At 42.8% G+C, this 26655-nt stretch overlaps 1 protein-coding gene across 17 annotated transcripts in view; it reads right to left on the bottom strand.

The window, feature by feature from the left end:
- AKAP13 (A-kinase anchoring protein 13) overlaps positions 1-26655 on the bottom strand; it is a 324597-nt gene that overhangs the window by 46727 nt on the left and 251215 nt on the right. For 12 of the 17 annotated variants that reach the window (XM_070775967.1, XM_070775968.1, XM_070775971.1 and 9 more), the window contains 6 exons: positions 26343-26535; positions 23643-23751; positions 17193-17321; positions 13498-13540; positions 11379-11508; positions 5047-5221 (listed from right to left, as the gene is read on the bottom strand). In XM_070775967.1, the coding sequence (XP_070632068.1) occupies positions 5047-5221; positions 11379-11508; positions 13498-13540; positions 17193-17321; positions 23643-23751; positions 26343-26535 (779 nt within the window). The remainder of the gene's footprint in view (positions 1-5046; positions 5222-11378; positions 11509-13497; positions 13541-17192; positions 17322-23642; positions 23752-26342; positions 26536-26655) is intronic. The other 5 variants (XM_070775970.1, XM_070775972.1, XM_070775973.1 and 2 more) reach the window with 1 other exon arrangement.

The raw sequence follows: 26655 nt of genomic DNA, 5'->3' as shown, positions 1-26655 counted from the left end.
CAGTAGTAAGAAGCTTCACATACCGACAACATCAGACAACTTTCTCCAGCCTGCACTGAGATTGAAAAGTTTTCTGGAGCTACTCGGGGAAGTATATAGTGAGTCATCCACTCACTATAACCATAAACCTATGGTTCTCTATGAAAGTCAAAGAGTTGGTTGCTCAGTCGTGTCTGATGCTTGGAGACCCCACAGAGTGTAGGCTCCTCTGTTTATGGAATTCTCTAGGCAAGAATACTGGAGTGGGTTGCCATTCCCTTCTCCAGGGGATCTTCCTGACCAAGGATCGAATCCAGGCCTCCTGCACTGCAGGCAGATTCTTGATTGTCTGAGTCAGCAGAGAATAGCACAAAGAAAAGCATTCTTTGGGTCTTCAAACAAGATTTTCCTGCTCTTTTGTCCCTCAACTTTCTGATAGTATTTCACATCATAACTCAGAACTGAGAGCTGGTGGGGTCTGCTTCTCGTCCACGCTGGAGCTACAGGACAGTGACACAGCAACTCTGATCTTCTGTCCAACTAACTGCTCAAAGCCATTATGTTCTTCAATCAACATCAACATAGTCTGTGCCTTCTTCAGAGACCAGCTGACAAGCAGAAAAACCTTTGAAACTACCACTGAGATGACATTTACTTTTTTTTTTTTTTAACTCAGAGAGCCAATATTCAAGTACAGTCTTAAAAAATTCAAACAATGCAGAAGTATAAAAAAAAAAACTTAGTCCCCTTCAATCTCTCCTCTAACCTCCTTTTCAAATTGTTAACAGTTTGGTGTATATCCTTATAGACAATCTCATATAGCTACATAAACAATTACTATTTACTTATCTGTTTCCTATAATGTGGGATCATACACACAGTTCCATTTATTGCCTCTCAAGTTTCCAAAATGTCGTGGAGATCTGTCGGTACCTGCAGATCTATTCCACTGGCTGAGAAACCACAGCCTGGGGGCTGAGGTCAGCTCACACCTGTTTTGCAAAAGCAGGTTCATTGGAACACAGTCATGCTCACATTTATGTCTTGTCTGTGGCTGCTTTTCTGCTACAAGAGGTGAGTAGGGTGATCGCCACAGACGCCTAATAGCCTCCGAAGCCTAGTGTCCTAACTATCAGTTTCTTCACAGAAAGCTTTTTTTAAAAAATTAATTTATTTGGCTGTGCAGGGTCTTAGTTGCAGCACGTGGGATCTAGTTCCCCAACTAGGGATCGAACCCAGGTCCCCTGCATTGGGAGCTCAGAGTCTCAGAGCTATTGGACAACCAGGGAAGTCCCCACAGAAAAACTTTGCTGATGACCTTTGAGCTATTCCATTTTTACCACTGGCCTAATATGCCACCTAAAGAATATATTATCTTTTACTGTTACATATTTAGCTCCTTTGAAGTTTTCCACAACATGAATAATGCTGCAATGAGTAAGTACCAAGGATTACACCTTTAGAACTCTTATCCTAAGCCACTGTGTAATAAGCAACTTGAGAAAGGTGTTTCTAATTATGTATTCCAACCACTAAAAAGGATCATGTGATGTGACAGAGGTGCTAAATATGGAAACATTAACACCAATCAGATTATAATATATAAATGCATCAAGTTAACACTTGGCACTTTTAAATTTACACAGTGTTACATGTCATACTCATGGGGGAAAAAAAAAGAGTCAGAGAAAGGTGCTAGGCACACAGGTTGCTCAAAGAATATTTGCTGACAAACAGCTTTTGAATGAATTACACAGTGCCTTGCAGGCAACTGATTTTTGCTGAATAAATTCATTTAAGATAAGGAACTCAAATGCATACTTATTGGTGCTGTGTTAGTCACTCAGTTAGGTCTAACTCTTTTGAGACCCCATGGACTGGAGCCCACCAGGCTCCTCTGTCCATGGAATTCTGCAGGCAAGAACACTGGAGTGGAGAACCATTCCTTTCTCCAGGGGATATTCCTGACCCAGGGATCAAAGCCAAGAGTCCTGTGTCTCCTGCACTGGTAGACGGATTCTTTACTGTTTGAGCCACCAGACTTATTGATAGTTCAAAGTAAAATAAGAAATTCAGTCTGAGGTCACCAAGATCTCCTAGAATATTCACTCAGCTCTTCCCCACCACTGAAGCCACTGCTCCTTTATGTATATAAAATCTAAATCACAGCAACCCACCAATGATGCAGAACACTAAAATATGTGAAAAATCTCCATGAAGATTCTTCAAGAGCTACCTTTATTGTTATTTTTAAATTTTTTGTTATTAGTTTTATTTTTACTGTTAGTTTTATTCAGTTATTTTTCAAATCCACCCGCTGGTTGTGTGGTATTCTAAGAAGCAGAGAGCGTCTCCCTCAGACACGTGGTTTCTGGGCACATAGTGGCGGCTGGAATTGAGACCCCTGAATATAGTCAAGAGCTTTAAACTAAAGACTGTAACAGCCCTGAAGGGCCTGGAAAAAGCCATGCACACCTGCCCTCCCCTGGATCTGGAGTGAGAATTCTGTGTTACCTATGAATCCACGGTCCGGATTTACACCATTTGTATCTCCTAGAACCCTGAGCTAGGGAGCTGTGTCTAGAGGTTTGGTGGAATTCCAATCTGGCAATGATGAAACCCTGCAGGATCCCACTGAAACAGACGCAGGACTGCGGCACCACAGGGTCACTGCGACAGAACAGGGACTCGAGATTCCCACAGGAGGGGAAAGCCTTATGAAGCTGAAGCTGAACTTATGACAAAAGAAACCCCAGATACCATGTAAGGAAGGTAAACCGCGAAGAAGAAGCATTAGCAAACGCAAGCAGAAGATGCTGACAGTTATTAAATGGTTGAAACAAATCAAGTCCCTAACGGAAGAACAGGATGTACACTGCTTGGGGATTTTCTTTTTTGCGTGCTCAGTTAGGTACTAGTTTTCTTAAACACTTATTTTGTTGAAAAGGCATTTTTAAGAACTGTTTCATAGCAGAAAGCAGGTGTTCGGCCTGCTGTACTGCTGGGAGTTGCTGGAATATGAATTTCATGCTGCCAACCAAGAAATGTGGTCTCTCCCCATTCTTCTCTGAGGCCAACACTCCTGCCATGGAGAACAGGCACTTCACAGCAGAGACAATTCTTTGCAGTGGAGGAGGAAATTTCCACAGCTCTCACTGGTACAGATTTAAAAGAGAAGTGGAGTATTTAACACACATGGGTGGCTCACTCCGCCATGCTGTTAGGCAGCCTCATGGTATGTGTGATCTTAGAGGATTCTGGAGGGAAGAAGAGGCGCTGGGATGGTAGGTCAGGGGTGTGAACAGCGATGTCCTCCTTGGGTTTACTTTAAGCACCTTGCGATGAATGCAAATTTACCTGTGCTCAATAATATCACTTATAAATTATATGTAGTTTCAACTAAAAGACAAACTCCTGCAGAAACTGTACATCTGAGAATATTAAAAGTAACTGATCAGCAAACAAGAAAATGGCAACGCTGACTTCTCATTCTAGAATGAGCTCTTTGGAAGTATAATATAGGACACATATGTAATCTTTTTACATTACACACACACACACACACACACACACACACACACGTAGCAGACTCTTCTGCCCACGGAATTTCCAGGCAAGAAAACTGGAGTGGGGTGCCATTTTCTGCTCTAGGGGATCTTCCCCACCCAGGGATTGAACCCACATCTCTTGCATCTCCTGCATTAGCACGTGGGTTCTTTACCACTAGTGCCACCTGGGAAGTCACGTGTAGGAGGCTAAGAATGTTTTAATTGTGGATAAGCATACCAAAAAGGACCTGGTGATCACTGCCCCAGACAACCAAGTCACTCCAATACTGAGAAACTGTGTCTAGCAGCTAAGAAATTATCCTGGCGACAAGGGACTGGTGTACTAAGAATGAGTCCTTTTAGAGCCTGAGCTCCAGACTGACGTGCTGGGGACACACTGGGCAGTGGCAGCCCTTCATCTCCTCGAGGTTGCGTGGACCACGTGACAGGGCCAGAGTCCTCCATCTCCTGGTAAGTCACACATGACAGAGGGCATAAATGTGTGTGATGTCTGCCCACGAGGATGAATACAGACACAAGAGCTCCCCAGCGGCTTTCTTTAGGAAAAACAGGACAGTCGAACAAAGAGGGCTGAGACAACAACTGGAGTAAAATACATCCATAAAAGGCATTTTACGAACATGTGTGTGTTAACACCAGTTGTCTAAAAAGCACAACAGCTGCAGCATGCATAACACAGGTTCTGTGCCAGCTGTCACTCCACTCTGCCTCTAAAATTTAAGGAAGCAAGCGACTGGAAATTATTATTGTAACTCTTGACTCTGCTCAGATACAGTTTTAAAAATTTTCAAATTTCAGTAAGTTGACTATCTTGAGTTAACAAGTCGCTTGCGATATTTCACACAAATGACTGAAATCAAGACCAGGTCGTGACATCATGGTCTGGGCAGCGCTGCTGGGGGACTGGGTTAGTCACCGCTCGGTCCAAAGCGGCTACAGGTGTAACGGGACGCCCATCACCTCCGCCTTCCGGATGACTGGCCTTCGCATCAGCACGTCTGACCACAAGCGGCCTCCCTGACCTTCCCCGGTGCACACGATGAGCACGACTCCTTTTTGTGTGCAACCGCGTTTTGAGACGCAGTGCCTCATAGCAAGGGCCTGCAAATTGCAGCCTGCTTCCAGACAGCCCATGGACTGCAAATGGTTAGTGCTGGAGTAAAAAGTGAGCCGAAGTGGCTGACAAGGGACTGCTGGGGCGGCTTTGGGGTTTGAGGCTACGAGACGGTTTTCATGCTGACATGGACTTCCGGAATAAGGCAGTGGCTTAGGGACAACAGGAGGGGATATTTGAAATCCGGCTCTTTGAGCAACATTAAGGGCTCTGTATTCTCTTATCTGGAATGTGTGTCTCCAATGTTGTTTAAAGGAAGACAGAAAAAGGGCTACTTCTCCACATCAAAGAGGAACAGATAAGGGGTGGGAAGGACAGGAAACTAGAAACGAAGGTTTCCGAGCCTGGAGCGTTTTACTGCACAGGAACACACGCATCTCTTACTTGCACACGTGTAGGCGTCTTTGCTGGTGAAAGGCTTCATGCACTGGCTGCAGACGATGGGACCCACCATAGAGATGGAACTGAAAGTGTGCCCGTTCACACTCTTCTTGTCCTTCTCCTTCTCTTTAGAGTCTTTCTCCTTCTCCTTAATTTTATCTTTCTCTTTTTCCTTTTCCTGCCAAAGAAAACAACCGACATTACATTGTTAACCAAACACTGGAAGGCCTCTCCTTCTAGAAGGCTACTGGGCTACCTGTGGTCAACAGTGGCTAGTCAATGTTTTGAATCAAAGTTAGGAATGCTGTCCTGGACATAAAAAATTTTATCAAGTTGTGTGCATTCGAGTTGCATTAGAAAAACCTTAGGAGGACTGGGCAGGTTGAACAGTTTTGTCCCTGGCTTGAAAAGTCAAAGTGTTAGTCGCTCAGTTGTATCTGACTCTTTGCAACCCCATGGACTATAGTTTGCTAGGCTCCTCTGTCCATGGGATTCTCCAGGCGTGAATACTGGAGTGGGCTGCCACTGCCTTCTCCAGGGGATCTTTCCAACATAGGGATTGAACCCAGATCTCCTGCACTGCAGGTGGATTCTTTACTGTCTGAGCCACCAGGGAAGCTATGCCAAGAGACACGTTCATTGCCTAAGGGACCAGCATGGGCCGCTGGAGAGGAGCAGCCTGCGGTGGCCCTGAGGCCTCCTGAAACAGCCACACCGAGCCCAGTTGCAGGGCGGGGAGCAGAAGAAAGGATGCGATGGTTCTGGGACCAGCCTGAGGGAGAGGTGATTGGGCAGCGTGAAAAATGACTCAAGGTTCCCCACAACTGCTTCCCACCCATCACATACCCTCAAGAGAGGGCACATACCTGCTAACTGCCTCCCCTACTCTAGCCAGAAATATGAACTATCCCCCACATAGACATTTGCTGTTCTTACTAATTAAGAGCTTCAAGGTTCAGCTTTGGCCCAGATTTCAAACTGGAGGAGGAGGGGTTTAAACCCTAAAAATGCAAAGAAATACTCATGAGTGCTAGATCCTTAATAAAATATCCAAAGCGGTCAGGGGCATTTCAGGTACACACCACCCTTAGGAGATGAGGACCGTGTGGTCTAACCATACACTCTTCATAAAAGGTCCTTCCCAGACACGGTTAGACAGACACTTGGCTGGTTAATCAACAGCAAATGAATAATTTTCTTTCAAACTAACTGGACCCTGAATTGCAATTTACAGAGGTAGGAGGGACGCATTTAGTAGTGGTCGTCCTCACCAACTTTAGGGTACTCATTTTCCAGGGCATATAACAACAGTATTGCTGTCATCCAAAACAATTCCTGAAAAAAGAGATACCCCGAAGTCAGGTATCCTGACAACTACCAAAGGCCTTATTTTCAATCAAAGCCTTCTATCTACATTATTTCATCTGATTCAATGACTCTGAAGTGAGTAGGGTGGGTGTTATGCCTCCCATTTCCTAACTGAAAAGATAAATAACAAAGATAATAGCAGGCAAGAGTTGGAACAATCATTATGCGCCAAACACTGCAGAAAGCAACTATCATGAAATTTCTCATTAACAACCCAATGGCATGTAAAGACCAGCTATGATTTCCATGTAACACTCGAGAAGCCAAGGCTGAGATGGCTCATGTACTAGAGGTCACACACCAGTAACTGCCCAAGCTGGAGCTAACTTCCAGATCTGCCAACTGTAAAGCTCAGCTCTTTGTCACTGCACTCTACTGCCAAGGACTAGAGACGTTTGTGGACTCACAGAATGTCACACAGCAAATGCTCTGCAGTTAAAATAAAAAGCCCAGGTCTTCTGACTCTGTATTCAGAACCCATCTGCTATACTGAAATGGTGAACATTTGTTAAGTCTGTGATTCACGTAAAGTCCTTTGTTAATAGCATGCATATAATAAAAATCTAAGAATCAAATTGCTATACTTTAGAACTATAAAAAACAACAGGAGAGGAAGGGAGGAAAAACAAACCACTTCACTTTATAAAACAGGAAACTGTTCTGAGTGAAAATTTGTTAACTGCTAAAGTATCTAAAATTCTAATAAAAATCAGTATGAAGAAACTGAGTTTTTCTAATAATTGTTCTTTGAACTAAATTTTGCTAAAGGCTTCTCATATACAAAATGGTAAACTGAAAAGCACCTGACCTTTTTGCTCAAGAAAGCTGAAAAAAGTTGCTCTAAGAGTTAAGAAAATCCGTGGCAGCCAGCTTACTCTCCCAAGCCTTGCCATTCTCTTCAAATCTGAACACATCATCTCCCCATCCTTTGCGAGAATCCCAACCAGCTCCTCCAAGGATAAAAACAAAACGAAACAACAAACTCCACTGTCTCTCTCTGTTGGCTGGAAGCTAGTGCTGTAAGGAGTCAGGCGCTTACCTCCCCATGCTTTGGTCCTATGAATCTCACTGTTATGAGGGGTGCTTCATGAAACCGGCCCCATTTTGCCGACATGATTCGACCCCCATGCCAGGAAATATGCTCTCACGGGAGGAGGGGCTCACGCCGGAGGGGCAGGGCCTGGCAGTTTTGAGCTACCATTAGAGCAACCACTAGAGAAACAGTAAGAGGAAGCTGGGGACTGGTTGAGAAAAGGAACGGGGGAGGGCTGAGGCTGTGGGTTTCCTTAAGATAAGCTTAACCGTTTGCATGCTGCCGATGCAGCCTGCCGCCCGGGGAACAGAGGACCCAGGGCACGACACGCGACAAGTTCCCCTGCACACGCGGTGCGGGCAGTGCTTAAGTGGCAAGACGGGAGCTCTGGCAAAATTGAGGCAGATATTTTTCTCAATGCTGGAAGTTAAGGAACACATCTATTTAAACAGATGTCCTCATTTGAAAAGCCATACATTTCTAAAGAAAACTTTTTTGGTGAAGCCGCCTATGGAAAGGCAGTGATTGGCTGTTTTCTGAAGTTTGATTTTTCCAGGTTTAACTCCTGACAAAATGCCTTAAACCTGTGTGCTGGGGAAATGGAAAGTAATAATATTTAATGGGAATAATGCAAGAACAACTACACTGGGATACTATGAGGGGAAATGATATTTTGATTCTTCTAAACCTACCATTTTAGACAAATAATTATGATTAAAAAAAAAAAGAACTCTCTGGAAAACTGTGAGGCATGCTTTGATTAAGCAACTGAAGAAACGAGAGAGATGATGATATCTAACACTGCTTTAAGTCTTGGCAAACACTACCTTACCCTAGTTGGCACCTTTGAAAGGCTAAGATGTTTAGTTCTTTTTTAGACACTTCACGGGAACTGGGAGGTGAAGTTGAATGTCTTGTCATGAAGCCGGGGAGTAGATTAACATCTGTGCCGGAATCCAATCCTTGCATCCAAAAAGGCCTACTTCAAATCAGATTAAGAATTTGTCTCAAACATCTCTGACCATCTCCTACTCATCTGCAAAGAGGAAAGCTTAGGGAAAAAAAACCGATGTGACAGGATGGTTTAGAGCGGGTCATACCCCACTCCCGCTGTAATGAGGACATTTTATATATATGTACACACACACACATATACACATATATATTATATGTGTGTGTCTGTTATGAGTCTGCAGCAAGCAGACTCACTTAACAGGAAACAGTACTACCTCTTAAAGATACTAAAACACAAAAGCAGAAACTGCCTGCCAGTCTTCCTGTTTTATTTCCTGTTTAGGTTCTCCCTCTTTCACACACACACACGACTCAACATATTTATCTATTAACTCATGCCAGTTAATGAGAATTCTTGGAAGGACTTATAAAGGATCAGTACTCAATTTCCCCCAAATTTCTCATACTCACATGGCTACAGATATGAAAAAAAAAAGATATATATAGCATGTATTATGTTATACATATAGTATATTATATATAGAGTGCTTACACTAAAAAACTAGTGCTAACATCTGTAGTAGCATTTCAATTTTTTAAGCATTATGGAGAAGTAACATTATTCAATGGGTAAGAAAAACAGTAGAGCCAGCATCATGACACCAAGAAAATATTCACTTATTTTTATGTTATCCTTTTAGAGAATCAAACTTTTCTGAATGGAAAAGCCCTCCTGTGGGTACAATGGCAAAGACAGACAAGGTATTTAATGCGACTTAACATCAAGTGTGGGGCTTCCCAGTGGCTCAGTGGTGAAGACTCCCCTGTAATGCAGGAGATGTGGGTTTGATCCCTGGGTTGGGAAGGTCCCCTAGAGAAAGAAGTGGCAACCCATTCCAGGATTGTTGCCTGGGAAATCCCACGGGCAGAGGAGACTGGTGGACTATAGTCTATGGGGTTGCAAAAAGAGTTGGACATGACTTAGTCACTAAACAACAATATCCTAAAATGCATTACTCACCAATTCTCCTGTTTCTTACTATCTTTTGGTACATGTACAAAAGCTGAGCTATCCTTTGTGAGGACGAAACAATCTTATTTGAAGTGAGCTGGTAACAACGATCAAAGGTGACTCTTAATGCTTCTTAATAAACTGATAATGTGGCTAAAGAGGTGCCTGCACCCAGATAATGTGAAATGGATCGCAATCCAGGGTTACAGATTTGTAACTTTGGAGAATTTCCATCGCTAGAGATAGCACAAGCTGCCAGAGACCAAATCTTGGGGCCAAGAGCCTGAAAGGGGAAGCAGTCTCATTGCAGAAGAGTGCAGTCACTCTGACAAAGAGAAGCTGGGAGGTGACAGGTCACCTGAAGACGGCCTGCTGCTGCTGACGGGCTCACTTGCACACAAACCACCTTCTTTTTGCCTGCCCCCTTTCTCTTCAGCCCTCTCCTAGCAAACTCCAGACTCCAGTCCTTTGAGGTTATTAACAAAATTAAAGGAAAGAGACATTGTGCAGCTCACTCCCGCTGAAGAGTGAATATGAAATGAACAGTATTACTTGGCAGAAGTCAGATCACAAGATATGACCTGGCCTGTGACCTGAAGCGTACTTCTCTGTGCCTCGGTTGGTGAAATAAGGAGACTGGTGCGAGATGTTTGTATCTGCTTGTACTGCCTTGCCAACGCCATCAGTGGCGGATTCACTACTCGGCCCCTAAGCTGGCGTCACGAGGGAAATGGGTGGAAAAGGGGGAATTCTTCACTTCACCCTGGTCTTCTGGTTAAAAGTTTGTTTGGAGTAAAGATGTCACGGTTTAAAACCAAAATAAAAGGCAAGAGAAACACTTGAAATCATCCCAACAAATGGTAAAAATCGTCCGGGTAAAGACTGTGTGCTTTGGCTCCTCCACCTGCTCGTCAGCACCTAGCAGAACGCTGGCCCCATTCAAACACTCCTGGCCAATTAACACTGCTCTTTCAAGGCAGCCTTCTGTTGATGCCAACCAGTGGCCAGGCCAGCTGGTAAGACAGACACGGCTCTATTTTGAGCCCTGCTGCCACACAAAGAATAATAAGGGTTCTGCCTTCTTTAACCTTAACTGTTTTGAATTATAAAAACAAGGCTAAGCATGAGGTTAACGCTTAAATATGAGACTACTCTAGAAACGGTTTGCTAGACTCTTCGTTCATCTTTCAGTTTGCCTACTTTCTGTCCATTTTGCACCTGGGCAGGTGAAATGAGGAGAAAACAAAATTGTGGTGGCAGGTTTTCTGGAAAAATTTGAGTGATGACCAAATCTAGTATTTGCTGAAAGAAAAGAGATCTTACCTCATTTACAAACTTGGTAATTATGTACCTGTGTGTATGCATATAACCACAGATACAAAGTGATTCCTGGGCAAGAAGTCCTTAATTGAGTCCCAATTTGTTTCCTACTTCTTTTGTTGGAGGTTAGATGGGTGAATAGAGAGAGTGTAGCAAAGTGAGAGGCAGAAAGTTTTCCCCACTGATTTGAAACAGAATCTTCCAGTTTAGCAATGGGAATTAGTATAAGAAAGTTAACTCTTTTTTTTTTCTTTCTAAAAATACATTTAAAAAATATTAGAAGAGTATTCATCTCTAATGTGGAATTACTACAGGTACTTTTTATTTCTGATTTTTTTCCCAGGTGAGGTACCTTACTCCTAATAAAGGGAGATAATATCTACCTTACAGTGTGTGGAAAGGATTAAATCAAGATAATACATGGGAAGCTCTCGGCATACAGTAAAAACTCAACTGGTAGTGTTATCTCTTATTGTTGTTTTACTTGCTGTTAGTTTTCTTCAGATATTAGCCTCCTGCAGCCAGCATCTCTCAACTCAATTCCACAAGACCCCACCGTGTTAATTAGTCTTTGGGTGTGTGCTGTGCCCGGAGCCTACTGAGGGCTGGCTGAGGGGGTCACCCAGAAACGCCCACAGCAGTACTTACCTTGCTCTTTTTACTGCTGGACATTTTGTTCTTGATGTAGCTGAACGTACGACTGACTTTGGTTCCGCTCTTTATTTCAAAATCTTTCTTGGGGCTTTGTGGCAGGAAATTAAAGTTCTCTTCTGTTATACTAAATAGAAAACAGAGGAGTTTTTAAAAAGATTACAGAAGATGGTTTTTTAAAAATTAAAACATTCTACATGTAATTCTTTGTAACCGCCATTGTCAGGTATTATTTTGGCTACAAGTCACAGGCAACTTATATGCTCAGGTGCGAATGGGAAAAGGAGTAAGAAGTGGCCAGAGCTGCTGAAAGGTTTTATATAATAATATCAACCCAACAATAGGGCACACCACAATGCTTATGTCCTATTGCGAAAACTTGGCTAAATTTTCTTATGTCGGTTGTTAGTGTTTCACTAACGGGTTTTCAGGGATCTGATGCTAATTGTTGATTAGAATTAATGATCAATTCATCATTAATTATTTTATCTGAAATTGCTTAACCTAAAACAGAACCCAATGTATAAACTTCTTTGCATTAAACAGGTGTCTAAAAAGAAAGCCACAGATGCAAACCAAGGAGTTTTTATGACTGAATGCATATACAAGTTCCCTCATAGCAGAGACCACACCTTTTATTTAGGTTTCTGGCACACTGGACCGTCAATATGTGAATTCAGTTATGCACGATTTAAGGAGGGAATATACTGAATGGTCGGTAGAACTGACACTGAGTGCAGAAAGATCTACTGCAGAAGTTTCACAGAGACCTGGAGGTGCTGACCTACTTGTTTAGGACACCTATTTCCCAAGCCCATCCATGATGGTATCTCCAGACCCTGGGAAATTCACAAAGGTTGAGTTCCTCAAAGAGTGCGGGGCCCTTGTACACATTATCATTTGTGTACACATACACCTACGTAGAACTGTTACATAATACATCATCTATTATACAGAAATCCATTCAAACTACTTTTCCTAGGGTCCCAGAACAGTTATGCTAGAAGTTTTCCACTGGAAAAGTAGTGTTTGCCCCGAGGGCTTCTGTGAGAGCAGAGACAAGCAGGACCACATGGGTCCTGTTCAGTAGCTCGTCTATTTATATTTAAAATACTGCTTGAAATATAAAGCAGTCTGTTACTAAGACAAAGGGGAAATGAAAATCACTGCTCTAGAAAGAACAAAGAGTAAGCAGAATGTGGTTGAGTGCAAACAAGAGGACTCATATCGACAGAGTTCTGGATTACTGGGTCACAACTGATGCCTTTGTGAAAAGGAAGGCAACTTATAAGACACTGCAGGGCAACAATCAGAACCCCAATTATGCTTAAAATCAAATATTTAATCTCGTAAGCTTGAATAATAAACAATGAGTCAAAATAGCAATCTTTTGCTGCTGCTGCTGCTGCTGCTAAGTCACTTCAGTTGTGTCCGACTCTGTGCGACCCCATAGACGGCAGCCCACCAGGTCCCCCATCCCCGGGATCCTCCAGGCAAGAACACTGGAGTGGGTTGCCATTTCCTTCTCCAATGCATGAAAGTGAAAAGTGAAAGTGAAGTCGCTCAGTGTCCGACTCTTAGTGACCCCATGGACTGCAGCCCACCAGGCTCCTCCGTCCATGGGATTTTCCAGGCAAGAGTACTGGAGTGAGGTGCCATTGCCTGCTGTTAAAAACCAAGTCACTTCTCTGGACAAAGATGCGTACTGTCTGAACCTTCACAGAAGAAAATAGCTTTAAAGCTTACAAGGGCTAAGCAGGCAGCAATACTGCGTGAATACCAATACACACACACACACTGTGGAACAAAATGTTCTTGGACTTAAGAAATTAAAGATTCCCGTAAGCAATGAGTGCAAAGTTCATAAAGTTAATACAAGTGTATCCTTATGTGAATAAGTGCAACCAATCATCTTTATCTATAGGATGCCACAACGAATAAAGGTAGAAAACTATCCAGGACATAAATTTAAAAACCAATATTCCAAATTTATCAATCAAGGAAGTAAAATTCCAGTAAGTTCAATTAACTTATTTTGCGTAAATGTGTGAATACATTTTGGATTTCCTTTATTTCATCTTGAGAAAAGGAGCAGCAAAATAAACGTATATAGTACCTCCCAGTGAGATTAGAGCTGGTGCTGTGGAAGGGCCGTGTACCTAGAAAACAAGAACAGCAGGAAAAAAATTAGAACAAAAGCATTTTACCTGGATAACAGATAAAATGTTTAATGTTTTTATGACTGACACAGATAAAGCAAAAACAGCCTCTGAAAGCCAGTGTGGGGTGCTTTTCCTTCTGAGGGTTTGGAAGAAGGAAAAATTAAAAATGAAACCCTCAAATTAGAACCGGAAATTGGCAGCAACTGGGAGTGAATTTATCATGGGGAAAATTTTTTTAAATCCAGGATTCAAGTAACCAAAGAAACCCCAAAATGAAACAACAAAAATGCTCAAATGTATGTCTAATTCCTGTTCTTATGAAGGTTCATCAGAGTCCATAGGCCATCTTTCTGAGATGCTGTCAGAGGAGGAATATACAACAGGAAATGACATGTCATTTTCTGCATGCTGTTAATCTTGTGTTCATATATATCTATACTAACAGTAATATATGCCTGACATTTTCCTGAGCATTCCTAGAAATGGATTAGAGCATTAGGAAACCAACAGAAAAGAGCATAGACCCAACTTATAAGGTCTAGGGTTTGCCACTAATTTGGGGTGAGATCTCCGGACTTCATTTCTTCACCTCTGAAATAAGGAAGATAAAACAGATGCTAAGGGTCTTTCTAGACTGATACTGATCAGATGAGTAGGGCAGATATATTCTTCTTCCTTCCATAACCATCAGACCATAAACTGAAATGAGTCATTACATCAATAGCTAAATAAGACAGGGCATTAAACAGAACAAATACAGAAGTAATGATACCATTATTTTACCTATGATAGGTTAATGACAAATGGTTTCCAAGTTTCAGGAGATCAGGTATAGAAACACCTTCTGTGTGTGATTCCAGGTAGACAAAGGTTGCTCTGTGTAACTACTGTTATAATGTGGACAAAACACACTGTTTTCCTTGAGGTTACTAAAACTTCAATTTGACAGAGATTTGAAAAATGTTCCACTACCAGATTATCAACATTTGAAACTTTTAAGAACTCCCAAATTGTTTCAGATTTTGAATAGAAATGCAAAGGTGAAGTCATTACTAACATGTAGCCAACATGTGTAAATAATGCATTAGAAACTTAAAAACGGCTTCAAAAGATCGCTTTTATAGTTTTTCCTTTCACTTGTTTGGGGTTCTTCTGTTTCATTTATGATGCACAATAACAACAGCCAGGAGAGAGGAAGAGTAAGACCTGGGATCTATCTTCCAGTTCTGCATCATCTGGTGAAAACATCAGCATTTAAACTTCAGAATGCCTTTATTTACCTAAACAAAAGTCAAGAGTGTGGTTTAGATTGTGGGCTTTAAAAGTTTTATACTTAAGGAACTCTGAATGATAGAAGGACCATCAAGTTCTCTCAGGCTGCCAGGATTCTGCTGTACATGTAATCAATTACCTAGTAAGTTACCACCTTAGTAATATGAACAAAGTAAAAACAAAACCCATAAAGAAAAACACCAACCAGCAGAGAGCCTGGCCAAGACTAAGCTCCCAGAAGGTTTCTGTCAGATAAACTAAGAACTCAACAAATACTGTGAGAATCTCTAACTCCTATAAGGATTTCCAACTTTCTTGCTGCTAAAAAATACTTCAATTCATTTTAATTCATTTACTATAACCTCTCAGGTATGGTTCTGAAACAGTGATTAATTCACCAATGTTTCTAAAATAAATGCTTCTGACTTTTCCGAAGTGTCAATTTTTCAGAGCATCTAAGAACATGATATAACCAACGTTACTTCCATGATATAATTACAGACAGAAGTGAAGAAATCTGTCATTGAATTTAGCCTACTAAGTACTATTGCAAGTAAAGAGCATATTTCAACGAGACCTTTTTTGTTTTAAGGCATGAAACAACCTGCAGATCTAATACAGTGACATTCCAGGACTGGAGCTGTTAGGCGGACATAGTATTTATAAAAGCATGTTCCACGGAACACTTGTCTCCTGAGACGTCACACGTTGTCTTGCGCTGTGGTTTACCTGGTTAATACATTTTGGAATCACAGCATATTGAACACTACCTTCAAAATTCACAAGATACACATAAGCCTTTGAAACCTGCTTAAAATAGTTTCCTAAATTTATATGGTCGAGAACCAACCCTTCCCCCTGCCCCGCCCCATCCCTCTACCCCATAATTCTCACTGTATTTTTGAGTTTAAGGAACACATTTTGAGGAATGCTGGATATTTGATTCAAGGGTTTCTTTGAGCTTCTATACTTAACGATGACATTATGTTGGATTAACTGAGTAACCAGTGCTGATTGACTGAATAACTGGTCATAATTTTATATTAGTGGTAGAAGAAATACTATTGGAAACTTAGTTTTATTTGTCATGCTAACCTATTTCCAAGCATATTACAAATACTCAACAGCCTTGAGAATTTGTAAAAACTCAAAAGTTGTAGATGGAGTTTCACAACTTCCCTCCTATGACAACTGGTATGGAACGAAAATCTTATGTGCCTATACCAAAGGCATTTTACTTGTGAAAAAGTATTGAACATATAAGATATTCATTTATGCATAAGCCACTTTCCTTTAAGAACAATGCAAAAACGTCACTTTGATGTTGATATTGCTAACTATTAAATCTTAATATTTAAGTATTAAATAAATACTGCTCAAACTTAGGATCAGCAAATGGTGCTGAATTAGGATGCTTAATCATATTTATAATTGCCTGAGACTAATATGGTTTATATGAAATGAAAACAATTCGTTATTTAGCTTTATATAAGCAAGTACTTTCTCCATGAAAAACAGCAATCCTGGAATCGTCTAGAAATCTCGTACAACTGAAAAGAGTAATTTTCATGGGGGTCGGGATTCATTTCCTCTCTGAGTTCACTAAAACTAATACTAAACTAGGTTATTATTAAGCAATGATATAATAATATGAAACCTACAGTGTAGTGAAAGCATTGAAAACTAAAAGTTCCAAAGGAACTTCTTCCAACCAATTAATCCATGTGGTTTAATCTCAAAGAAAAGATATTCTTAAAGAAATGGTCTGGGGTAGTTCCCTGGTGGCCTCGAGGTTAGGATTCGAGCTTTCGCTGCCATGGCCCGGGTTCAGTACCCCGCTGGAGAACTGAGATCCCACAAGCCATGCAGCACAGCGCCCCCGCCCTGCCAACAAACAAATAAAAAAACTGACACAGATGGGGGAAAAAAAGGTGAGAAGAAAAAAGTTTGACAGTGACTTTTAAGTGTCACAGATGGACATCTAAGTATTTGTCCTATGAGACAAAAGAGGGGAAACAATGACAATGAAATTTACATGACTGAATGGAACGTTTCCAGACGTTAGTACGCAGCGTTACAAAAGGCACAAGGTGGGGTGGGAGCCCCTTATGCCTTTGCAGGTATCTCTGTTCTGGGACGATGTCTCGGGCCCTGGAACTGGGTCACTGGATCAGTCAACATTGGTGGTATACAAGACAAAAACTTTATTTGTTTATCCAAATTCATTTTCAAAGCAAAGCATGAAGGCGAATGATTCAGCAGTGGTGACATGCAAGAGGATAAAAGCTCCCCAGTCTCTTAGTACCAAGCCTACGGCATTTTCAGCGCTGGTCAGGCCCTGGAGAGCAGCCACTGGACCCCAAAGTTGCTTACTTACTATGCAACTCCTCCTCCTCATCACTGGAGTAAGAAGAGCCAAGAGAAAAGAGAGTTTTAGACTTAAGGAGGAGAGGTGAGATGCTGACGGAGAGCGAGATCCGCCGCGCTGGCCGCATCTGCCGCTGGGCTGAGGAACAGGTTAACAGAAGACATTAGCGCCTGCGGATCACACCAGAACAAAGACCACGGTGCCGAGAACCATGCCACTGGCCTGAAGGATGCCAGCGGAGGCTGTCTAGGCCTCTTGGCACCATCTATTCACATTTCCACCTTTCTTTCTCAATATGCAGAATGTAATGCGGCTTAAGAAAATGCACCCAACAAAGACACGTACTCGTTAGATTATGAAAACAGGAAGTGCGCTACTTTTCACAGCCATCATTTACAGCTGGAGTTCCCCCCACCCGCCCCTTCAAGGTAAGGGAACGCCTTGCATGGTGGTGTTCCTCGGGATTCCGTATCGGCTCTCTTCCCACCCACCCCAAACCTCCTCATTCACTGCTGCCTCTTCAAGTACAATCTGCAGGTGATGCAGTGATGACTCACAGCTTTCTCTTTTCAAGTCTGGTCTGTCCTTTGAATTCAAGCCTCATTCATCTCACTGCCTACCTGTGGGCAGACATCCCACAGCAGCTCAAACTCAACAAGCACATACATCACCTCAGCCCCTTCCTCCAGACTTGTTCCTCCTCGTTTACTCTTTCCTTTGGTGAGTGGTACCTAACATCTAACTCGTCATATAGGACAGAAACCTGGACACTATCCTTGAATCCTTTTATTGCCTCTCACTCAGATCTTTTAATTCTGTCTTCTAGAATTCTCTGAACATCAACTTCTCTACTGCCACTGGTTTGTACCTGCTTTGGACCAGCATCTGCTCTCATCAGAACTCTGCAAGAGCCTTCTACTCACCTACCAGCCTCTCCTTCCCAACACGGTCTTCAGTGAGGTTTCTCTGCAGTGTCAGAATCACTTGATTTAACAAAAATCACTCCCTTGTCCTCAGACAAGAAGCCCAGAGTCCTCAGTCTAGCTTTCCACCTGCTAACAAACTCAGTGATTTCCTCTTGGTCTTGACTTTGGTATCACTTCTCCCCAGGGCTTCCCTGGTGGCTCAGACGGTAAAGAATCCACCTGCATTGCGGGAGACCTTGGTTCGATCCCTGGGTTGGGAAGATTCCCTGGAGGAGGGCACGGCAACCCACTCCAGCATTCTTGTCTGGAGAATCCCCATGGACAGAGGAGCCTGCTGGGCAGTCCAAAGGGTCGCAAAGAGTCGGATATGACTGAAGTGACTTAGCATGGTACCCAGTTAGGCTTCTCTGACCCCTCAAGTCTGGGGCTTCTGAGCACCCAATGTTTGTTTCAACTGCTGCATATATCATCATCTGCTACACTCAACTGTTCTCATGTCCTTGAGCTGAAGTGTGGGGAGAAAAGAAACCCTATCTGGAAGGTCACGCCTCTCCTTTCACTGTCTCGCCTGGTGCCTGGCAAAGGACAGGTTCTTAACCATTGACTAATTTAACAAATGAACAAATGAATTTCCTTTTGTCAGGCTTTCTGTAAGGTCAACATCCTAAATAAAATGAAAGAAAAAACCCTGTACCTACCCAGCACAAAAGACACTCCACACCCCAGACAAATGCTGAGCGATGGCAGACGACAGGGTGTAGCCACAGCTCCTAACAGAGTGCAAAGAACGCCACAAATTCACATGCGTTGGCTTGATTCAGCAGTGGCAGTCCAGTGCAAAAGCAAGATACCACTTTAGTGTGTGTTCTGCAGTGTTCCCAAATGCGAAGCATATATAAGGAATGAAAATAACCTCTCTTAACTACCCAAATCTCAGAGTATCCCTTCTTCTGTCACACGATCATGGATCATAAAGAAAAACCTACTTATAGGAATAAGGAGTATCTTCAACATGTATGGAAAGAATATGTTCTGCTAACACAGGGATTCAGTTTTAAAATGCCCTCAAATTTAATGACCATGAATATATTCCAGCCTCATAGTTTAATCAAAAGGCCAATATCAAAAGTCAATCTCGGGATTTCCCTGGTGGTCCAGCGGTTACGAGTCCGCTTTGCAATGCAGGGACACGGGTTTGACCCCTGGTTGGGGAACTAAGATCCTACCTTCTGAGGCACTTATAAGCCTACACACCACAATGAAAGATCCTGCTTGCTGCCTGAGACCTCACGCAGTCATAAACACATATTTTTTAAAAAGTCAATTTGCTTGACCGAATTTCTGTTCTGATGAATTTGTCAAATATTATCTTCTCCAAATAGAACTACCCTTAGAAAGTAAATGTATTCCAATAAAGTCTCCTCCCACTGTCGAGTTAAGAGAGACTAAGCACAGAAAGCAGAGATAAAATACCCTCATTGCCACCGCTGCCCAGCTGCCGAGAGGCCCACTCTGATCTTTGGTCATGTGGGTCACTTCGTGTTGAAGATCTGGTACATTTTATACATCAAATGCCACAGTTTGGTTCTTAAGACCCACTCAGCTTTCGTTGTCAATTACAAGCGAGCACTACCATCAAAGCGTGCCCAGGAACTTGGCCAATTCACCCATCCTGCGTGAAGGTCTGAGAACAATCCCAAGGGCAAGTGACACCCGGGGACACCGTTCTCTGTGGTAACAAGCCATGTGAAATGAAGGGCAAAACGAAACCTCGGTAGGAAGCCCAGGAGGTTTCACGGTCCAATGGGTATCATTCTCCCCACTGACACGCTTAGCAGTGCATGTGTGTGCATGCTAAGTCGCTTCAGCTGAGCCTGACTTTCCGGCCTGATGGACTGTAGCCCGCCAGGCTCCTCTGTCCATGGGATTCTCAAGAATACTGGAGTGGGCTGCCACGCCCTCCTCCAAGGGATCTGCCCAACCCAGGGGTCGAACCCCAATCAACCCCACAGTTTATTGTCTGTAAGCATCTTCTGGGTGCAAACAGTAACAAGTTTAAAAATACAGACTTGTGAAAGGATTGTCTGTAATAACTGGCTTATTCTGTGTATGCAAACATAAAGTTTATTCTTAAGTTCTAATGACAAACCATCAGAGTCTCCTGGCAAGCTGGGAGTCTACACTCAACCCTAGGCTTCGAACACATTTCCTGGAGCAGCTTCTCTGAGGGCAGTGTCCTGCCAGTTTGGGAATAATGCCAAGTCTGTCTGTCTTTCTAATCTGGCCAGTGACCCAGTGACAGTCCAGGCAACAGTTTAGTGGACGTTTGCACAAAAGCTCAAATGGTAGCAGCTGGGAAAGGCTGTGGGAAAAGTTGCCAACTTCCTTCAAGGGAGAATCTAGAACACAAGTAAAAGCTGGGAAGCAGTGAGAGAATGCTGAGTTTAGGAAGTATTAATATATTGTACTGAGACAAGCAGGTTTGTTTGTAAGACACAGCCAGTTAAAGACAAACGAGAGATCGTGTTCCAGTTCTTCACCACTGCTTAGACCCTGGTTAGAGAAAAACAGACCCCTACACTGCTGGATGATGAACACACTCATTCCACAGTGACAACAAATGCTTCCCACAAGCCAGGAAACACGCTAGTGCACATTTAAAATAAATACACATTTAAGCCCTACCCCATTATTAGCCCTGCTGAACAGCTGAAGGACTCGAGGTCACACAGCCACTAAGTATGCTTACCATAAAGCATTAGTTAAAATACCTGAAGTGTTCCACACACTTTAGGCTTTAAAACCACGGGGTAGGTTTTAATTCTGATACTTTCAACAGGGAAGACCATGACCAAAGGTGAATCATGCAGGGTATTTAAGAGATTTAGAGTGAAGATTTGCATGTGTGGCAGAAACCAACCATCAAGTTATCCTGAGGCTTAGAGGCATAGCATGCAAGAAAGAAGTTTTATTAGCCTTCTGTTTAACAGCCAGAATTTTTATATCTGCCAAAAAAATTTATGTTTCCAGAGCAGAATAAAAAAAAAAAAAAAAGTTGGGAAATTAATTCATTTGTACATGAGGAGGGACTTAAGAGAAATACTGTCATTAAGAGTGGATGAGCCCTCCAATTATAGCCTGTGCTCACTTAGGGAAGTAGTTAGGGCCAGTTCATCATTCAAATCTACATGAAATGTACATTAGAAATCAGAATGAGTGGCCTCCACTTTGATGAAAGGGCTGAACTCTCTCGCTCCAAGCTCTATCCACGACAGCCACCAGCCATGGAGCTCGGAGCTCAGACCCCTCAGGGAGGGATGGGCAATGGCCACGGAGCTCAGTCCCCCTTGTGGAGGGAAGGCTACTGGCCACGGAGCTCAGACCCTTCAGGGAGGGATGGGCACTGGCCACGGAGCTCAGACCCCTCAGGGAGGGACGGGCACTGGCCACGGAGCTTGGTCCCCCTGGGAGAGGGACGGCCACTGGCCACGAAGCTCAGTCCCCCTCGGGGAGGGATGGGCACTGGCCACGGAGTTCGGTCCCCCTGGGGGAGGGATGGCCAGCAGCCATGGAGCTCAGTCCCTTAAGGGAGGGATAGGCACTGGCCACAGAGCTCAGACCCCTCAGGGAGGGATGGGCACTGGCCACGGAGTTCGGTCCCCCTGGGGGAGGGATGGCCAGCAGCCATGGAGCTCAGTCCCCTAAGGGAGGGATGGGCACTGGCCACGGAGCTCAGACCCCTCAGGGAGGGATGGGCACTGGCCACGGAGCTCGGTCCCCCTGGGAGAGGGACGGCCACCGGCCACGGAGCTCAGTCCCCCTTGGGGAGGGACAGCCACCACCATGGAGCTCAGTCCCCCTCGGAGAGCTCAGCTGCCTGGTCCCCACAACAAGATGAGCCAGAGTTCCTGGCGCTCAAGGACTGTACTTCCTGAGGGGGAGCCGCACCATTCAGAGTGTCTGGCTAGCAACTGAAAGCACAGTCAACCATTTTGCTTTCTGGAGGAAAAATAAGAGTGTTTGTGTGTCACCAAACACTGGCCACCTTCTGCTGGTTCTGGGTAGCTGTGGCTATAGAGACGCAGGCCCTCCCCCAGGCCCTGGGAGGAGGGACACGGGGCTGAACGGCCTCACTGACTGTCGGGTTACCCGTTTCTAGTACTCTGAGTTCAAAGCCACTATAAACTGTTCAGTTAGAATGATGTCACTTCTATACCAGCAGAACCACTGATCCAAAGCCAAGTCAAAAGCAAACCAAACCAAGATCCAAACAAGAACAGGAACAACGACTTCAGTTACAACTCTGTGAGTCTGTATCTATTATCTTTGCAAATAAGTCACTATTAGGCACCTTTACTGCAACAGGCCAGGTTGATACTTGAACTACTAATCATATTAAAATGAAAATGAAGTTAATACAATCATCCATTTATGCCTTAACGACACTGTGGACATTAAAAAGATGAGGCCTCTAGTAAGTCATGAATTGAGACAGAACATCCCTTTAAGAGGCCTCTAGTAAGTCATGAATTGAGACAGAACATCCCATTTAAGATGAGTTCTATATCAGGAGATGGTGAAGAAACAGCAGGAGGGTTTTATATCCTTTATTTCAGGTTCCTGAATACATGATCTCTCAGCAAAGAATATAATACACCACACTCTCTCTGATGAGAATTTTAATCTTCGTATCAAGATTCAACACTGCAACTACTCATGAAAAAAAAAAATCTATTTTGAAAATAAAAAAAAAGTGGGGCTTCCCAAAGACACCTGTCTGTGGCAAACATCTGGATCCAATTCAAGTATATTTTTGAGTATCTCTGACTTGCAAATGCTCTGGGCCTGTGGATGCCAGACGTCTCTACGTAACTTTCACAGCTCATCGATCTTGAATCTGTATACAGTTTCAGTAATCACTTTTGGCTGTAGTCCTTTTGGTCTTTGCTTAACTAAAAACATATCTCAGCCTCTCTCTGTCCTTCATGAGCTTGACATTTTTGAAAAGCTCAGGGAACTCGTATTGGATACTGTTTGGGTATCTGTATTATGGTAATACAAGACAGTGTCTTTGACATAAGAGCATTACATGTGTAACTTACTTTCCTGTGTTTCAGAAAAATCTTTAAGGAAAGTGATAAAGCCAGGGAAGGGAGCAAGATGGATAAAACAAGTGTTAAAATAACACTTTGGAGGCTCCAGGTGAAGACTATGTGGTGAGTGTTAGTGCTGTTTTTTGCAACTATTTTAAAAACCAGAAATTATTTCAAAATAGAGTTTTAAAAAATAATGTTTGTCAGGTTTAGGCCCAGAATACAATGAATTTAATGTGTTAAGGAGATTTTTATGTAGTAAAAGGAGGAAGGTCTCCAAACTGAATTCTCTGTCACCTTTTCTGTAAATGATCAGTCATTCATTCAGGGGAAGAGTCAGGCAAATGCTGTAAGGCAATGTCACAGGGTCTTAAAGCAAAAAAAATAAATGAAAGGGAAAATGTTCTGAATATATTCAATGAAAAAAGTAGCATACTCACCGTCCAACCCAGGATGGCTGATTGTCATTAATGAGACGGATTTTGTCAGTGGAGAAGAAACGGCTGATGTACAGTAATTAAATCCCTGTTGTTTAGATCTGTGACATGTCTGTGAAGGAAATAAAGGTAAAACAGTTCTCAGTTCATGCTCTTATATTTCTAGGTTAGTACAAAAGTTGACATTCCAACTCAGCAGAAGGAAATAAGGCAGTACAGAGGAAAAGACCACAAGCTTTGTAGGCCACAAAACAGCTGCTCAACTTCAGAGAAGCAATCCAGCTCTTCTGAGCCTCAATGTTCTTATCTGTAAAATGGGAACAGTTAGAGTATCTACCGCTTATGGTCATTTTGTATCCCTTCTAAGAGGGACATCTAAGGATGTCTCAAACTTCGTAAGCACTTAATACACGTCTACTGAATGCACAATCAGATAAAAATAACTTCACTGGAAATATCAGACTATGTATAGTGCTTGCCCTTTGAAAATTTAAATATCATGTACACATATAGTAGGATACCAGTAATATCATTCTGATGTTAAAAAATTGGAAACAGAGATACAAATAGAAAAGGTTTTAAGATAACAAGCAAAGTAGGCTCTGCATCTGGATAGAAACCTAAATTGTTTTCACTTCCTCTTCTGAGAATAAATGCTTATATGCGAACATGTGGGTAACTGCAATCCCTCAGTAACTTCACAGCCACTTCAGTGTGTAATCAGACCCACTGCAGAAGATCCTGCAACAAAACCCGTTTCCAGTGATGGTGGGACTACTCTTGTTTTGCTTGGAGAGAGGCCATCCTGATTGCTAACTTTAATTATCATCCCTTCCCTTCCTAGCAGTCTGAAATCTGTATGTGCTAAAAGGGAAGCAATGAAAATTCGTTACTAGGGTGAACTTGACTCAGTTACACCAAAGACTTCTCATTATTTAGAGCTTGTTCCATGGGTAACCATGGAGTCTGAGGCAAACAGTTGCTATGTTTCAAATACAACTGTGAGGTCTGAAAAATGACGTCAGTTGAAAGGCAGAGATCTTCAGCAGGAAGCTGGCTGCTGGCGACTTGTGCACATCAGGCATACAAGCGGCTCAAGTATCTACTCTGAGGTTGCACACGAGATGGAAGACTCTGGTGAGCAGAGCCCTGCGCAGCTGGGCACACCAGGGGCTACAGGGTCGACACTTCATCTCGACAGACTCAGAAAGGCCACTTACACGGACACCACTCACTGGAGAGAGGCCATCACTCAGACTCCAGAACGTCAGCTCAGGAGAAGGTCATCACATAAACATCAGTAGGAAAACGGAAATGCTCTCATTTCCTCATCAAATGTCATCTACTTCAAAGCAACAGGGAGGCTAAAAGCCTGCCATTCTGAGTCTAATACTGTTCAGCTAAGAGCCAGTTATGGGGCCTCAGGCAAGTCACTTAATATGGGCTTGACTTGCTCACACACAAAGGCTTAATTTTAAGCAGAATGTGAGGGGATTTACTGGCTCTAAGTAAACTCAAGTTTTGGTATTTTACCTGGTCCTACAAGTGATTTCCAAAGGACTCTCTACATATAAAATGCAACATGTTCTCAGACGTACTTGTCAGAGATGCTCTCTGTAGTCACCAAATTTATTGTTTCCTATTTTTCCCCTCTTTTCCTGTTACCACTGGGTTGAATAAATAGACACCATCTACTTCGATAACTATATTCTCCATATTCTTGTTATTTTTCTTAACTTCCAAGAAGCCATGAAGAGGGGACAAAGGAGGCAAAATTCCTTTAGGCCTTCGATTTTATTTCCTCTGGGCCTTCACATGACCATAAGTGATATATTCATCACCAAATCGCCTGGTGCTAGATTTAAAATATTTGGTCACTTCATTGCTATGTAGCAGGATGTAGTAAAAAAACTAGATTTCTACACAAAACCTTAGTCACTGATTCGAAGAACAGGTTGTTTAAATTTTTGTTTGTTTAGTTTGAAACGATGCCTTACACTTCTACCTAAAATGAAAGCTACCTACTCAGAGACTGGCGTTTTAACTTTTTTGTTTAATTAGAAAAAATTTCACTTGAAAGTGTATCCCAGAATACTCTCAGAAGTACATCCAGGTGTTAGTTTTAAAATTAATATCTTCTTAATTTTAAAAGTTTGCTTTGCTGAAATATTTAAATCTATGCAGATTAATGGTATTCTTTAATTAGCGTTGGGCTTCCCTGATAGCTCAGTTGGTAAAAAATCTGCCTGCAATGCAGGAGACCCCAGTTCAATTCCTCAGTCGGGAAGATGTGCTGGAGGAAGGGATAGGCTACCCACTCCAGTATTCTTGGGCTTCCCTCGTGGTTTAGCTGGTGAAGAATCCACCTGCCACGCAGGAGATCTGGGTTTGATCCCTGGGTTGGGAAGATCCCCTGGAGAAGGGAAAGGCTACCCACTCCAGCATTCTAGCCTGCAGAATTCCATGGACTGTATAGTCCACAGGATCGCAAAGAGTCAGACATGACTGAGCGACTTTCACTTTCAAGCAGCATTAAGTGCTAAAAACTGCTGTTTGCAACACTGACTATATGTGTAATTATAGCTACTAACCTTATGTGAACATAAGTCTTGCCTTCTTTGTTCCTAACATGAGGATGTATTTAGGGAAACGAAACCAATCTTTCCCCCCCAGGTTAGCAACATACACCTCTTTCAGCCTTACCTGCTGATTAAACATTCTATGTTCCCTCTGGCCTGATTCAAGATCCTCTTCTGAAAGCGACACCAGAGAGTCACCCCTTTCCTGGCCACTGAAAGGGTGCCTGAGTTCTCTGGTGTTTGATGAGTTTCCTTCTAGAGATGAGGACGGCTTGTTTCCAATACCAGCTCCTCCTGTCAAGCCTTCTAGACTGAAACTGAACACAAGACACAAGAGTTAATTCATTCTGAGACTCAGAAAGCAAGGAGGATACAAAGCCCCTGCATTTGCGTCTCCCTTGCTTGTTAACTTTCTGTCACCCGGCAAAGCTGTCTGC

This window comes from Bos indicus, chromosome 21, assembly GCF_029378745.1.
Source record: "Bos indicus isolate NIAB-ARS_2022 breed Sahiwal x Tharparkar chromosome 21, NIAB-ARS_B.indTharparkar_mat_pri_1.0, whole genome shotgun sequence".
In the NCBI taxonomy this organism is placed as follows: domain Eukaryota; kingdom Metazoa; phylum Chordata; class Mammalia; order Artiodactyla; family Bovidae; genus Bos; species Bos indicus.
This window is presented reverse-complemented; position numbering and strand designations above follow the sequence as displayed.